The sequence below is a fragment of the Varanus komodoensis genome, unplaced genomic scaffold, assembly GCF_004798865.1.
Source record: "Varanus komodoensis strain SLA01 unplaced genomic scaffold, ASM479886v1 scaffold21, whole genome shotgun sequence".
NCBI classification, from domain to species: domain Eukaryota; kingdom Metazoa; phylum Chordata; class Lepidosauria; order Squamata; family Varanidae; genus Varanus; species Varanus komodoensis.
In genome coordinates, this window is record NW_025335589.1 from 6182148 (window position 1) to 6199856 (window position 17709).

The following is a 17709-nucleotide window of genomic DNA, read 5'->3' on the forward strand; positions in this document are numbered from 1 at the left end:
TGCACACTGAGAATGTTCAGATAGAAGGTCTGACCATAAATGTCAAGAAATGAATACGGGGCTTTGTTTGAGATGAGAGTCAGTGTGTTATTCATATATCTGCATAAGCAACGTTATGTCTGGTTAGAAGGAATGTTGACTCTCCTGCTCATACAGCTCATCTCCAATGGTACAGACTTAAGGCCCAGTTCAGCAATATCAAACAGACTCTCCCTGTCCCACAAATTGGCCCTCACCTCAGGAACATACCATATTCTTGAGATAAGGTTATATTGCCAGGTCTTTTTCACAGCAGGAACAGGAAATGCTTACAGCTGGAAATACGAGCTAGGGTTCTGTGATGTCACCCCCCCACCCCTGGATTAGGGGTGAAGGCTTCTACAGGGCTTCCTGGCAGGACTGACCCTAGCACCTGGCAACCTGTTGCTCTCCAGTTGCTTTGGCCTACAACTCTGTCAGCCCAAGTCAGCATAGCCAATGTTGAGGAACTACAGGAGCTGTAGCCAAAAGACCTAGAGAGAGCCGCAACATGCCAATTTCTGCTTTGGAAAATAAGCATTCTTTTTACATTGCAATCCTATGTTTTCTCAAAAGCAAGTCCTTAGTAAGTCCTACTTAATTTCTGTGCTACCTCCAAGAGGAAGGGAAATCTGTTCCTCCACAGCCAGCATACAAATGCAGCAGGCTGGCAGAGAGAGACAATTATTCTTTCTTTCCTCTACTGGTCTACCTGGAAGAGTACTTAAAAAAAAAAAAAAAAGAACTTGCCTGCTAAGTGGAGTAGCCAAGTGTCTTACCTCTGTTCGAAGGGTTGCCAAGGACATTGGAAAGCATTCTCTACCTACCCTAGGTGCAGTTAAAGCTAAATCACCTTAGGAAGAGGAGCAGTGGAGGCCCTGATGTTGCCCATCAACAGTTAACACCTGGGCAACAGAATAAGCAGGTGCACAGTCCCTGTTCATTATGGTTGGGCATATCATCATTCTATGTAAATGACAGTATTTCTGATTTTGCACCTATACATACAAATCAATATATGTGAATGTTATACAAAACTCTGGAGGAAATCCAATGGGGTACATATGCTTTTGTTGATCTCATCTGATCAGTTCCGTTGTGCAACCAACCCCACCATTTGCGATTTAGCATTTCTGGGCTAACTCAGAACAAGTGGGAATGATCATTTCTGGAAGGAGACAGGTCAGTGGAATCAGATAAGGGAATGTTTCTGCTCCTTCTGGGACTTCCTTTAAGAAGCACTGTATCTCTTGTGTAACAGCTTTGGTGGTACCCACAGCTTGCAGAACGCAACTGGAAGGGTGAAAGAGTATCAGCAAAGGTAGATATGTCTATGGGATTCTGACCATGATCCTCTCTTTTAGGTGATACATTTTCTCTTTTTTGGAGCTACTAAAAAGTTAGTGGTCTGCACTTCCGTGCTGGCCACAGAAGACGGGGTTTCTGCAGTTATTCCATGTCCAGCACTGGAATTCAGACTGCTAGCCTCTTCATTGCCTAGTTTAATGCTAATGGTAATGCTAGTGCAGGGTAGTTTTTTTAGTGGGCTTATCTATGACACTAGGTTAATCTGAGCCACAATCCTAACTATTTGCTCCATTTCAGATGTTAGTGCAGCCTTTCCCCAAGTTGATGTGCTCCAGATGCAATGGACTGAACGCCCAGTCAGTATGGCCACATTGGCTGGGTAGTATGGGTATTGCAGTCCAGCACATCTGGACTACATTGGCTTGGGGAAAGGCTGTGCCAGTGTAAGACAGTATGGATGGGAGCATGCAATCTTAGCATCATTCTTTGCTGGGGTTGCCGCTATTGCTTGGTGATAATCTTGATCACTTGTGTGAAGGAACTCTGCATCTAATACTAACATATGATTCTTTTCTCCTTCAGCTTATTATACAAGACCTCAGCACAAAGCTATCAATATGCTTGGGTTGCAGTATCCGCTCTGGAAACTGAGAGTCATCTTTCTAACTTTCAAATCTACAGATTCATTTCAAGCAGCTGTTAGTAATTCAATCATATTTCATGGGTTTCCTGCCCAATATCAGTCCGTTGTGATGTTACTGCTGACCTTTGCTTTTTCAATGTAATTCTTTTAACTTTTTTTCCCTTATTCCATTTCTGTTAAAACTGCCTGACTCTGTCCTCTTAATGTTCTTTCATTATGGTTTTTTACTTTTGCTTGTATAAGCCCATGGGGTTAAATCTATCCAGAAAGCTTGGGAGCAACTCAAAACCACCACAACAGAAGCTCAGATGGAATGTTAACTGTAGAAAGGTGCTAGCAGATTAAAACACAAAACAAAACACTAGCAGGGTTAACCTACCTTACTGGTTTGTTGTGAGGAGAAAATGCGAAAAGGGGACAATTATGTAAATTGCCTGAGATTCTTTGCAGGAAAACAATAGGATATAAATTTAATAAGTGCAGTATTATAAATGAAACCAGCACTGTTAAGGAAGCTATTAAAAGAAGACATTTTTTAGGAAACAGAAGAGCTCCCCAAATGCAGAAAATTAAGGATCAAAGTACATGTCTTACTAATTGTATTGCTGTAGTTCAGCTTGCTATTTCTGTTTACTTTTGCATAAGGCTGTGCAGTACCAAACTGGATCAGGACCATGGCACTTCAGAAAAGGAGGGTTTAAGCCATCCTGTATTTGTTTCCCCCCCAAATTCCCTCATTCCAGGGACGGGTTTAAAAATTTGAGTGGGGGGGTTAATTTTTTCTTTCATGAAGTGCTGAAGTCCTTATACAGATGCGCTACACATGCTTACACATAAGAAAACAAAAGCAGCAGGCTGAACTATTCCAACACAATTAGAAATTGTAGTATGGATCTTAAGGGAACACAAATTTTCTCAAAGTACATGCAAACAGACGATGGAGCCAATGTGGTGTAATGGTTAGAGTGTCAGGCTGGGACTTGGGGGAGATCCAGGTTCTAGTACTTACTTAGCAATGTTACTTAGTAGGTGACTTTGGACCAGTCACTGATTCATTCTAACCTACTTCACAGGCTTGTTGTGAGGATAAAATGAAGACAGAGAGGACTATGTGAGCTACAATGAGTTCCTTACACAGGGAAAATGGCTGGGTATAAATATAATCAATAGTAACATAAATATGGGATGCAAACTATATTTTGAGGAGCATTTTGTTATTTGTATGAAGGTCAATAATAAAGATTTTTTAAAGTACATCATAAACAGGAGCCTAGCTAGGGAGGTAGTTGCTCCATTGGATGACAACAGAGGTAAAGAAGTACTAAAAGAGAATAAGGAGATTGCAGCGAAGCTGAATGAAGTTTGTGATTCCTCACTGCAGAAAATGCCTGAATGGTTATTTTCAGAAAGGGAGCCTCAGCAAATAATGGTGATAACAGTTAACCCTGCAGGCATTATTGACAAATTGAAAACGGAACTGCAGGTCCCAATGATACCCATTCATGTATACAGTGACAGACGCTGGGGCAAAAAATCCTAATCATCTTTGTAACTTGTCTTGGGGTTGCAGTGACAGCCCAAGGAAAACACTGACCCAATGGGTGACTGAAGTGAAAAAGGGAAATTCCATGTTGAGGGTCATTAGGCAATGAATAAAACTGTCAGCATTGTAATGCTTTTCTATGGTGTAGCCACACTTGGAGTATTGTGCACAGTTCTGGACACTGCAGCTCAAAAAGGATATTGTTGAACTAAAAAAACCCTTCCTGCCCCCTCCCTCCCAAAAAAAAGAAGGCTGGAGAAGGGAAGGAGCCCACCCAAACAAAGACCTTTGAAGCAACAGAGTCCTTGGCAGGGGTGGGTTTCTCCCTGTCCTCCCACTGATTTTCAGCAAAGCAGTTTCTTGCCCCAGGCAAATGCACAGAGGAATTGCTCTGTTCAGTGGCATGGGGATGAAGAGAGAAAGAGAAAGGTGGCGCAAGAGAGAACAAGAGTGAGAAAGAAACTAGTGTGAGAAAGACAATACACGTACCTAAGGAGAGTGCCCCAACACTTCAGTGACTGGCCACCCCACCTCCCTACTGCATTTGTAGTACTAGCCACGATACTTCTTTCAAAGTTGCAAGCACGCCCACAGTCCCACAAAGACTGGGGCCCCAGAAGTAGCACTTGATTCTGGCACATCCCACACTGGCCATTTCTTACTCCTCAGTTCCTGGCTCAGCTGAACGTCCGCTTTTCCCATGGTACTATTCTTAGCGGTGCTGGAGTGCTCTGGCCAATCTGTACACCCAGCTAACTAAACCAGGCAGGAAATGCTGGCAGGGCTCTCAGCTACACACATCAGCAGTCGTTCTAGAAGTAAAGAAGCACGTATGCCATCACTCACAGGATGTTAGGTGTTATATGTCTATTGGCACTGACAGCTTCCTCAGCGCTGTCCTCGAGTTGATGTCTCATCATGGACAGAAGGAGTGTTTCAGTCTCTTGTTTGCATGAGGTTTACTTGCATTTCTTTTCAGTCTAAGAGTCAGCTGTTCTATCAGTGGACTGAGGTGAATATTGGCTGCTATACAGGTTTTCAGGTCATGAGCCATGTTCTTCTATTGGAATGTTTTTTCTGCTTAGGGCTCTCATATTAATTGCAATTCTACTGTACAGTTTTAGTAAAAGAGTTCATTTCCACTAAAGGTACAATCCTGTCCATGTTTAAACAGAAAAAGATCGACAACTCCCAACATGCCCCAGCCAGGATAGCTGAATTGTTATAAGATTGTGCTAACTGAAAATTTCAAGAGTGTGTTGTGGCAGTAAAACAAACAAACAAACAAACAAGCGCACAAGCCAAACTCAATGCTGAGAATTAAAAGGAATCAAATTAAAACAGCAAGTTATTATAAATGGTAATAACAGTCTATAGAATACCCACATAGAGAATACTGTATGAAATTTTTATTGCTTGAGTTCAAGAGAGCTATAGAAAAGCTGTAGAGAAGCCACGGAAAGAGCCAAACAATCAATGGGATAGATGACTTTCCTTCTTGTATGTATTTTACACAGAAAGGGAGGACATAAATTAATAAACTGAATTGACTAACTGAATTAACATGGCAATCCTATCCATGTTTAGATAGAAAAAAGGCCCATGACTACCTTTTTTTTTTCGTCTAAACAAAAAGAGAATCATGTCTTTAAGAGTTTAAACAGTTTGAGCTTTTGGGGAAGGGTGGGAAGATCATTGCAAAGGAGGCACAGTTGGTACTCATAAAAGTCATGAATAGTTTGGAAAGACAGAGTTAGAGAGTATGAATCACTCTCTTAAAATTTATCAGAGGAACATTCAAACAACATCCTATGCTTTGGGTCTGTGAAGCAGAAGGAAACCTCTGCCACCAGCCAACTTATTAAACGCTACTGAAGGTTTCATCCCTTGCTTCCCAAGACAAGCTTTACAAGGGAGTGAGTAGTCTGGCTCAATCTATCTGCTTGAGAAAGAGTAGATGCATTGAGTTTCCTACTGCACCCTGCAAAAGAGAGCGTTCTTCTGAGTGACACCAAATGATAGAAGAATGGAACCAGAATGCTGGCATGTAACATAAAAAAGGTGGCAGAACAGCTTTTAACTGACCCTTGTGGGAAAACTGATAGGAGCTGGGAAACATTTGGTTTGGGTCACGCCACCCCTAGGGGACTGAAGGGAAGGAAGTTTCAGACTGCCTAAGAGTAGGAGGGTAGAAAATAGGCAACAAGTTTACTTTGCTTAAGTGTCTGAATACAAATGGTAGAAGCCTTAGGGCCAAAATGGAGAGTTCAAGTATCTAGTGACACAGGAGAAGCTAGATATAGTGGACATTATGGAAACCTGGTGGAACAGATATATCCAATGGGATACAGTCATCCCTGGAAATAAACTGCATAGGAATTACAGGGAAGGGCAAGCCAGAGGAGGTGTTGCTCTCCATGTTAAAGAAGGCACAGGGTCCAACATACTTGATAATCTAAAGTGTGAAGATTGCTCCACAGAAGCAATGGGTGAACATTCCTGGCTCCAAAATTAACTTAGTCATAGGAGTATGTTATCATCCTCCATACCAGAATGCTCAGGGTGATCTTGAGATGAGAAATGAAATCAGAGAAGCCTCCAACAAAGGCAGTATTGTAATAGAAACGCACTTCAGCTACCCACATGCTGGAGTTCTTTGAGTGTGTCAATAAGCACATAGACGGGCAATCCAGTAGACATTTTCTCCTTGGAATTCCCAAAGCCTTTTTACAAAGTGCCTCACCAAAGGCTTCTCAGCAAACTAAGCAGTCATACAATAAAAGTGAGAGGGGATCCTTTTGTGGATCACTAACTGGTTAAAGTGTGGTGAGAGCCAGTGTGGTGTAGTGGTTAAGAGCATGGGACTGCGACTCAGGTGATCTGGGTTCTAGTCCCCGCTCTGCCATGGAGCCAACTGGGTGACTTTGGGCCAGCCACAGACTCTCAGCCCAACCTACCTCACAGGGTTGTTGTTGTGGGGATAAGATGGAGGAGGAGATGTAAGCTGCCTTGAGCCCTTGTAGGAAAAAGGCAGGATATAAATCGAAAAATGAATGAATGAATGAATGAATGAAAGAAAGTACAGAAGACATATGGTGGGAATAAATAGCAATGTCTCCCAATAGAGAGATGTAACCAGTGGAGTCCTAAAGGGTTCTGCATCAGGACCAATGCTTTTTAACCTATTCATAAATGATCTGGAGTTAGGAGTAAATAGTGAAGCAGCCAAGTTTGCTGATGACACCAAACTTTTTAGAATGGTTAATACCAAAAGGGATTGTAAGAAGCCTCAAAAGGATCTCTCCAAGGTGGGAGAATGGGTATCAAAAGGGCAAATGTTGTTCAATGTAAATAGGTGTAATGTAATGCACATTGGAGCAAAACATCCCAGCTTTCCATATATGTGAGGGGATCTGAGCTAGCAGTGACCAAGCAAGAAAGGAATCTTGGGGTAGTGGTGGACAGCTTAATGAAATTGTCAGCCCAGTGCAGGTCTACTGCAAAAAGGCAAATTCCCTGGTAGGCATAATGAAGAATGGGATAAAAAATAGAACTCTCAAGGAACTTATTCCCCTTGTAGAAATCTTTGGTATGACCAAAGTTAGAATAATGTGTTCAGTTCTAGTAACCTTACTTGAAAAAGGACATTATTGAGTTGGAAAGAGAAAAGCAACAAAAGAGATCAGGGACTGGAGTAATTCCTCTATGAGAAGTGGCTACAATAATTGAGATTGTTCAGAAACAAAGGCAAGTAAGGGGAGACATGATAGAGGTGTTTAAAATAATGCATGGTGTGGAGAGGAACCCACTTTTCTCCTTCTCCCATAACACTTGAACTCAGTGTCATCCCATGAAGTTGCTAGGTGGGAGGTTAGTGAGGATTAAAGAAAATACTTCTTCACACAACATATCATTAAACAATGGATTTTGCTGCCATGGAAAGTGGGGTAGGCTGACATGTGAGGGGAATCTGGACTAGATGGGCATTTGGTCCGGCTTTTATTATGTTCTTACATTTGCAGCTGCCACCACTTTCATGTTCTTACAAGGACTCTGGGCCCCAACACTCTGATCAAGCCACCCCAGGTGCCCTAAGATCTACAAAACTGGCAAGGAAGCACACTTTGACCTCTCCCTGATGTCAGTCAAGGGAACAAGACTACTAGCTCAGTTGTTGTATTTCTATTCAGACAAATGCACTGACTAGGAAAGATAACTCATTTCCTAACTTTCATATATACAATATTCAAAACACGGACAAACCCACAGTACCATCAGGCAGAAGCTCAGGCTCTTTCAGTACTGTTAACATCATACTATGTCCTCATCTGGTTTTCCTTTCATGGGCTCAGTGGGCCAGCTGGGTGGAACTCGGTAGGGTAGTGCCTGGGCAAGGAGGAGCTGGAGAACACCTTTCACTGACCTGCCTCAAGTCATTTATATGTTGTTTTTATTTACATAAAGAGTTAGGATTAGGTTTCAGATTGCAATTCAGATACTGCAAGTTGACATCTTGCAATTTACCACACAAACTACCATGATGTTCAGAATGCAGATATTCCTGCCTTCCAACAGATGGTTATCTGAGCTTGCACTTCATTCATACTAGCCTTTGTGCTACTTGCATAGCTCTACAGAACCCTGCCCTGACCTGCCTGCTTTGACACATGGTGGAGCCCTTGGATATGTAGTTTAGAAGATCTGTCTATTTGTATAGCTGCAGAACTAAATTTACAACTATCCCAAACCATGTGTGAATTCCTTCCCAAAAAGATAAGAGCCAGGTTCCAAAGAAAGAATATTTGCAAGCAGGAAAGAACCATGCTGACAACCTCAGCTTTGCTTTCACTTGTTTGTGCTGCTCATAGCATTTAGTTTTAAAAATAGTTGGTCTCTTGGTGATTGTCAAAAACAGCAAATGAGCCACCAACTCTCTGTCTGTATGTATTTACTCCCCCATACACCAGTGCTACTTCTTCTGATTTCCAAGACAATCAAACAACCAATGTGTGAACCTAGAATTTGCCCTTGCCACATTTTCTGCTGAAGTTTGTGTCAGGTTCTAAAAGCATCTTAGATATCCTGGCAGGATTCCAATCATAGGTTTTGTTGGCTAGATAAATTGTAAATGGTGATTGCAACCTGACTTCTTTAATATTAGAAAGATCAGGCAGGGCTGCAGTCAGTCAATCAATATTTTAGTTGCCACAAGAGATTCTAAAAAGGCTAGAGATTCTAGCTAGACTTGCCTTTGATGGAGAGAGGGCATCTGACAGGGTCTTGCTAGACTATTAGGTATTTTTAACTTTTAGATATATTTTATTGCATGGATTAGCTTACTCCATGATCCCACCATTTAAAAAAGTTAACTACAAAATATTGAAGGGCCTGCTTCATTTACCACTTCCCACCTGATTAGTTGATTTAACCTTGCCAGTAATGACCATGGCCTTAGATACTATTAATGGGATACAATGATCTAAACTGTACAGGTGAGTTACAGTAATAAAATACTTATCTATACAGATGGCACGTATTTGCTAGACAGACAGTATCACAACTAGGGCTGTAGCAAAACAGTGAAATCCATCTAATTTGAACCTGATGGACTTCCTGTTCATTTCCAATTCAATGAAGAGGGACAAGTCTTTTTATTTCTCAGCCACAGATTTTCATGTCTAAGATGGACCATGATTTCCACATTTTTAACTGCTAGTTAAATTTGTGCAAATAAGTACCCCCAAACTACGCGGTTCTAGCACAATTTGTGTGGTATCAGTCAATTTGTACAAATCAGTCAATTCACAGCCACATGGCCTGGGGTATTTATTTGCACAAAATTCATTAGCAATTAAAAACATGTACATGCTGCAGCCTACAGTGAGATGGTACCAGCACAGGACTAATGACCTGAAATCCGGGGGGACCAAATTTTCACCCACCCCCATCGGATTCCTTGGACATCCTAATTACAATCAGACTTTTTGGTTCCAGCCCTTTTCATTTTGTTACCCAGTTTTGAAAATATTTTTGGATATACAGCCAAAACAGTAAATGTTGTTTACAAATCTGGAACTTCACCTGCGCATATCAAGTACTTTGTATGGACTATGTACTTTCTGGATAGCCCTAAGACTGATAATAAACACTAAAACTAGGATCCTTATACTGTCAACAGTGGTTGGATTCACATATCATGCTAAACCACAGTTAAGTGTGGTCTGTCACAGCAACTTCCTAAGCCTGTACGTTTTCCATTTCCCCATGCATGATTGAGAGGGGTTGTACAGCTGTTACATAAGGTTTTTGGAGTGCTTTGAGACAGAAGGCTCCCAGATATAGCATTCATAAGGCATTGTGCATCTTTTCCTTTTTAATAGATTTCCTGTGATAAACAAAAAAGCGAAAAAAGTGGTGGAAAACAATGGAGACATGTTGAGCCCATCCCCCATAAAATTCCATGGATGATACAGGATAATGGCACCATTAAAGATTTGCATAGAAGCAATGTTAGTTAACCATAGTTTGTGTTGTCCAGGTCTGGAATTGTGGCCAGCACATACTATGGTCAGTTTAAAGAAGCTAACTTCAGAAGCCATCGTTCAAAACTGGCTTCTCTGAAATAAATCATAAACAGTGCTGCTAACCACAATTTGTTGCATGATACAATATGATGCAACAAACCTTAATTAACTAACAATGGAAAGAGCTCCTAAACTCTTCCCAAGTACATGGGAGATGTGGGAGAGGATAAAAGCCCAATACTCACTGTAGCTTTATTCTGCTTGTGGATGTTGCAATAAGCTATGGTTTAGTGTAATGTGTGAATGTGGCCAACCACATGATCGGGACCAAACTGCAACTGGGTTTGTGTAGGTAAAAAAGAAATCCAATGAGTCTGACAGATAAAGCAAATATCACACACGAACATTCTTCCCCAAGTATTAGGAACCATGGAATTTCTAATCAATAGCCCCCTTCACTGTATTTTTATTCCTTTTCACCATATTTTTCTAGTTCCAATGCCTTGTTAACCATAAAAAACTATATTGATGTGCACTACCATTTTCTGCAACACATGACATGACAATTATTCCCTTTTATTTTCTAACTTATATTAGTTGAAGAATTCAGTTAATTCCAAATAAAATTAATTCATCCTCAGTTAAATGCATTTAATTAGTTGTGAATTATGTATTTCATTTCAAGAAGCAAGCTGTTTCCATGCAATGTATCAAAAGTGACTAAAACTCATTTTTCAATATTAAAACCTTATTGTTACTAAAGGCATAATGTTCCATACCTGGCACTGTTGTTCTTCCATGAACAGCAGTTTCATTACACAGGACATCTTTTGCGTTGGAAGTGAATGGTGATTGTCTAAATGTATCTTCAGAAAAAAAAGGGCTACGGAGAAATTTTTTTTAAAGAAGACAATATAATAATTAAGAAAAGAATCATAATAATGCATAGTTAAATATGTGTGGTGCTTTTGATTAGAATTCCATAGCTCAGAGGGGTACTGTCTAGAAAAGATTAAGACACTTTAGAAACTAGGGGACTGGATCCAGAATTAGGTACACGCAACTGGAAAACTGAAGTCCTCATGCTATACAGAAAATTGGAGAGGTCCCTGCTGAAGGGTATAGGCTCTGGTACAGAGAGAAGGGGAATCCTGGAAAACTCAGCAGAAACACCTTATGTGATTGCTTTCTTTCTGCCCACAGAAGACAGATCTTAATACAACTCTACAGTGAGTTCTGATTTCTATTGCACCCTTTGGATCACATTTTCAATTACCTTGCAAAATGACTTTAAATCATTACTAGTGAATTCTACAGGAACTGGGTGTATCAAGCAGGAATTGGGTACATCAAGCTATGCACCCAAACCAAAATCCTTGAATTTTTTTGCAGATACTCTGGAAAAAGAGATGGAGGGCTGGATAAAAGTCAAACCCTATAACTAAAATAAGGTCCATTGATTTCAGTAGGTCTTATTCTAAGTATAATTAAATCTGAATCTGACCCAATGATTAATAAAACCAAATGGTGCATGCACACACACAAACACATTTAACAGCTTTCACATTTTTCCAACTACTTTTGAATAAACACTAGCCATACAGCATTAGCAAAGACATTTTAAGGAGACATGCGTGATCCTGAAGCCGACTGACGTTCCAGCAAAGGAATTCCAGGACATGGCATACTATATCAGGTTTTATGGAGTGCCACATTGCAAAGAGCTCAGGCTTCAGACACGTGTGCCAGCAGCAGGTCTGAGCTAGTTGGTGTGGATACACTAAATGTCAGCATGACAACTGACACATCCTGTCCATATAATTTTCTGTATGGAGGACAATGTTTTTCCCTTCCTTCCAACGTAGCCCTTAATGACAGACTGTTATATCTCAGGAAAATGTATTATCATTTAGAAACCTTTTGAAGCAAGTGATCTTGTCACAGTTTTTTTCCTTAGCTTAGGCTGAACCAACACATTCTCTTTGTTTTTCAGAGAAACCATTTAGTTAGTGACAGGAAGGAATTTCAGAAGCTTATGTGCCTTTTAAAAAATACACTTTAATTATTCATCTAATTTGTACATAAGGCTTCAATTCAGGGTCTAGCCATCAGGTACAACTTAAAACCTGCATGGTGGTTTTGTGTGAGAGTATTTGCACCAACTATACCTTGAATGATGAGCTAAAATGATAGAAATATGGCTGGGAAGGATTATACAATGAAATTTGAACATAAATGGATTATTTTCTCAGCTCAGCTATATATACTTTCCTGGAATGTTCAACAGACAGATTTGCTTTCATGATTTGTATCCATCTGAATCCTATTTTTAAAGATCAGGGAAAATTAGAAATTCTGGAAATTCAGACCCTATAGTTTTCTATTATTAAGGGGCTAGCTGACTGGACAAAATAATCTGTGCCATGATATAATGTGCCTTTGCTGCTTCTGCTGTTTTCACACTATAGTATGCGAATTCTTCCATTAGCAATAATTGGTTGCCTACAAATAGGAAGAGGACTATGTCTTCATTTGGCAGCAAACTCACTTGTGCTACGAAAGCTGGACACTTTCCAGGCTCCAGAGAAGGAGTCCTCTTATGTTTCCGCGCTTTTTGCAGATGAAAATCTATGTTACCCTCTTTCTATTTTGCATTCTGGAGAAATCTCCTAGTCATCACTGTTTTTATACATGTTTAGAGAGAACACCATTTAAAGTGCCTTGTTCCTGGATTGTACAAGCATCTGCCTCACAGACTATCCAGCAGTCTCTGAGAGACACAATCCTACTTTGTTTACTATATATACCAGCGTATAAGATGCCCCATGAAATAGAAAATAGCAAAGCAAAAATCAGGGGTTGCCTTATACTCCTGACATATATAAACAGCCCAAAATATTATCTTCATCTTATATGCCAATACATACAGTATTTTTCTGAAGCATATTTCCTTGTTGATTGTTCCACACATTACCATATATATTAGTATATAAGCTATCCCTTGAAACCAAAAATAGCAAAGCAAAACAGGGGGTCGTTTTACATGTCTGACATGACAAACACCAGAAAAACAGCCTAAAATATTGACTGCCTCTTATACACAAGTTGCCTTATATGCTCATATATATAGTAATAAACTTGCTTAAGGAATCTAAGAAGCTGATGCCCTGAAACAGGCCACAGATTTTCCTTTTCCAGGTTTTGCTGAATCAAGGATGGGGCTGGCAACCTCCGTTATTCTAGGGTCAATTTCCACATAATACCCAGAATGGCACTGCAATGTGTTGCTGAAATTCATCAGCTCCACAGTGGGGAAAAAACACCAATTTTCCTCTAAATTAAGGTGCAGGATAATCACTTGCCTTATTTTAATGCAAAATTGTTCTCCCTGGACATTTCTGAGAGTACAGCTTTGCCTTAGAGTAAGGCATGTACTCTCTGTGTATCTTGTTTAAAGAAAAACTAGAATCTGGTGGCAAATTTGGTGATGTTACAGCAGCAGGGACTACAAAATGAGTCAATGGAAGTCTGTGTGCGCCATGGGCCATGTGTTGCCAACTGTTACTATCAGAATCATATCTATTGTGACTACAGTGCTACAGATTTAATTTTTTGTTGCATTATAATCCAATTATTTATAACCACACAATGAATGTATCAATATCGGTCCTCTTGGTTTATTTCCTTAGTTTGCTTAATTATATGAGCTTATTGATTGAATTTTTGATCTTACATTGAACTGCAATTCATCAGCCGGTCACATAAACACAGCAGGCATGAGCCAGACAATGTTAAACAATTTTAAGTCTCACTGATTTGAATGGAAAATATTTAAGTATAAACTCTTGACATCAATGAGATTTAGAAGTGCTTAAATTTAGCTTGATCATACCATATATGAGTTTTTATTTAACAGATGGTAGCATTTTAAAGTCTGAAATAAAATCCACAGTACACTAATGCTGAGTCTTTATAACACTTTATACTGTGCTTTATCTTGCTCTACTTAGCACTACTGGGGATAGATACACTTACCTAGATGTAGCTGTGACGGTGTTATCTTTAGAGTTGTTGTGCTCTTTGCTCACTTTTTCTGCAGAAAAAATACATTATTATTTTTTTAACATAAGGACCAAGAAGGCTTCCTATTATGAACATTTTAGTTTGGCAATTTTCACTAAGGAAACTGATAGTTGAGTAAGTTCATCCAAATTTTCATTTAAATTATAAAACATGTATCACTGCTTGCCATTTTGAAGTTTCCCTCTGAAAATTCTATTTTTGATGGAGGGTGGGGCAGACTCTTCTTTTGGTGCATTACTGGCTTGAAAAGCAATCTCTAGATATTGTCCTTTGATATTACGGATCCACTTATATGTTATAGCTAGCTTGGAAATTGGGCGTAAGATGTCTTGGAGTTAGAACAAATGAATTCTTAAGACTGAAATCCAACATCACAGAAGCAGAAGTTTGCAGAACAGGGATGCAGATTTCGTGATGTTTCTAGAGCACAATTTTAAGCTCTCCAAATCACATTCAAATGTTGTAACTTAACACTTCCTTCTTCAAAATTGAGGAAACAAGGAGAAAGAGTTTCTATGGCCATGTGTATTTTTCCCACAGGGGACCACAGGTTCAGCATGGCAGGATGAGCCAGTGTATGCTGCTCATTTGTGTTGTTTAAAAGAGGAATAGTGTGGACATAGGAAACTGCTTTATAATGGTTGGACTCAAACAACATAATAACCCACTCTCAAGGCAGAGCTTTTGTTCATCCAGTCTGGTATAGCTGACACTGACTGGTAGTGGCTCTCTTAAGTTTCAGAGAGGATCCTTTCCTAGTCCTAGCTGGATCCCTACCCAGCCCTACCTGGGGATTGAACCTGGATCCTTCTTCACATAAGGTGTGTCCTCTGCCACTGAGCTATGTCCCTCCCCAGAAAGGTATGGGATAAACCAGCACCACATAGATGGTGCCTCTAGCACAGATTCAAATTAAAGTTACAGCCCAGATGCAACAGAGCTTACTCCTACGTCAGTTAATAGGATTGCACCCAAGGTTTCTAATTAATCTCTAATGTGCAATAGTAGTTTTGACTTTTTGCTGCTACCATACTAGCAAGGTTATTTTTCCAGACTTTTAGTGTCATCCAAGGCAAATTTATTCAGAAATGTCTTCTGGGTTTTACAAGACTTGCATTGCATCCCTGTACCTGACTATCCTGAATTAAGCCCCAATGGGTTCAGTGGGACAGACTCACGCCCAAGTAACTATGCATAGGATTTCAGCCATAAGGCCCTGGTAAGGGCACTCAGAATTGCAATCTTAATTCAACACTTACATATTCAAAATATTACAAAACCAGAAAAATATACTGGCAGCTTCCCACCACTTTATTTACCTGACAATTGAAAAAGTAGCTCTGAAGCCATCTTCACTGATATATCTTGACTGAAGAGGTTTCTCTCGGGGAGCACTCGGCCTTCTGGTATCTTTTGTATGTGTTCAGTTATCTCTTGCCTGAGTAAAGTGCTATAACTGATGTTTTGGCTGGGTGAAACTGATGCTTGGGAATCATGAATATCCACTTCCATTGGCTCTTCTTTAATCTTTATTGTCTGGGTTTCCTTGTAATTTTCCGCTACAAACAGTTCAATGGACAAAATAGAACAAAACGTAAGAACATCGCTTAATGGTTCACCTATTTAAAATACCAAGTTAACACTTAAATTGATACTTAAAAGTAGTATATACTACTTTTATGTAAGTTTTATATTAGTTTTATAGTTTATTCAAGAATAGTGCCAAATGATAATATAGACATGCATACTTTCACAAAGCATATGAATAAAAAATTACTAAAGTCAAGGTATATGTTTTTTCTTTTTCTACTGAAATATTTATAAAACTACAAATATTGTCTGTAAAAAGTTTTAAGAATGAAAATAATCATATTCTCTGAAGAAATATTTTCTTCTGTCTTTCACACACATGCATTCCTATAATAAACTCTATAGATGTGTCTTGTTTGTCATGATACTCTGTAAAGTGGTACGCAGATCGATAGCAAATCATACAAATAGTAGAAGAAAACATAAATCAAATATGAAAGTCTCTCTATCTTTAAACTCTTCCTTTCTCAAAACTTCTTTAATTGCAATAAGTTTTTAATTAATAGCTATCCTGAAAAATGCTTCTTGGCTGACATCAGGTTTTGTTCCCCTCTGTTATGCTTCCCCTCTGCATTTTAAAGCCTTGTTCTCTTTCATTCAAGAAACAGACACAAAAGACTATAAGAACACCTTTCTCCTGCTGCATGCTTGGAATAGTCTTTATTGCTGAAAAATACTTTGGTATTGAGGTGAAGTGACCATTTCCTTTTGAAGCTCTCCTTCACTTAAAAGAGATGTCAAAGGTTGCTCTTCAAGGAAGCTTGACCATGGCTTTCTTTCTCTCTCTCTTTTTCTCTACACACACACACACACACACACACAATTTGTAAGCGAGGTGGTCTGCTCTGAATGACAAGTTTGATTCTGGAAACTGAACTAGGATCTGGTTCAAGATTCCCATGAATATTGATAGTTTAAAACAATTAACATACAAAGGTGCTGAGAAGGATGGGAAATGTAAACAAAGGAGAAGCTCTGAGCTTTCCAAGTAAGCTTAACAACTTCTTCTGGACTATCATTTATTCCTGACTGATTCCTGATTGCTTACTGCAATCTTCCCCAACTTCATATCTTCCAGACACTTTGAACACAACTCCAATCAATCCCACCCAACATGGCAAATGGCTTGGGATGATGGGAGCCGATGCCCAAAATGTGGAAAGCACCAGGTTGAGGATGGCTGTTATACATGATATTACTGCTTCAGGAGAGTGTTTCATTATTCATGAAAGTTAATTTTAGAGTGGGTATGAATGATCTATCTTATGGCTGTTTTTTAGGCGATAGGAGGTGATAAATACATAAAATATCATTTGTTCTATATCACAATGCTTATTTTGCACCAGTGTCTAGGCTGAAAAGCCTTTTTGTTTGAGGCACAGTACAAACAGAAAGGAGAGAGGTGACACAGCTCTGACGCTTGTGTCTGATTATTTCCAGAGAGGAATGCCATTGCTTTGCATCTACTGCTGATAATGATTCTCTCATTAAAGTATTTGTGTATATATGTGAGCTTTGTCAATTATAGCTGCCATGATGAGTTTTAAAGGGAAAAATGCTCTACAGACAGCTCAACCCTATCCTATTACAGGACATTTTCTAATATAGCTCTGCTAACCACAAAGAAGCCAGTGTGTATATATAGATTTATTTCTTATTATGATGACATTACTATCAACTCTGGGGGGCAAAAACAGAGTATGCTTAAGATCCAGTGAAATCAATGAAATTTCAGTAAACAGTTTCTCATACATCAGCTCACCATTTTACTTTGCTTTGTAATGTTATGTATTTTGGAAACATTTTATGGTATTTTATTGTATAGTTTTATGGACTGTTGTGAATCATCAAGAGAGCTTCAGCTAAGGACAGCACAGAAATCAAATAAATAAATGAGTTCCACTGTCAATGAAACTGCTTATTATTATTTATTTCATTTCTATACTGTCCAACAACTGAAGCTCTCTGGGGAGTTCTTATTTCTTTCATTTCATTTCTAT

General features: G+C 39.3%; 1 protein-coding gene across 4 annotated transcripts in view; it reads right to left on the reverse strand.

Moving 5' to 3' along the window:
* Nucleotides 1-17709, reverse strand: part of ZNF827 (zinc finger protein 827) — a 135760-nt gene that overhangs the window by 31402 nt on the left and 86649 nt on the right. For all 4 annotated transcript variants that reach the window (XR_006414826.1, XM_044430998.1, XM_044430997.1 and 1 more), the window contains exons 6-8: nucleotides 15439-15678; nucleotides 14072-14129; nucleotides 10816-10919 (exon numbers count right to left, since the gene is read on the reverse strand). Coding sequence is in view for 3 of the 4 variants with exons in the window: in XM_044430998.1 (XP_044286933.1) it covers nucleotides 10816-10919; nucleotides 14072-14129; nucleotides 15439-15678 (402 nt within the window). In the remaining variant the exon portion in view is untranslated. The remainder of the gene's footprint in view (nucleotides 1-10815; nucleotides 10920-14071; nucleotides 14130-15438; nucleotides 15679-17709) is intronic.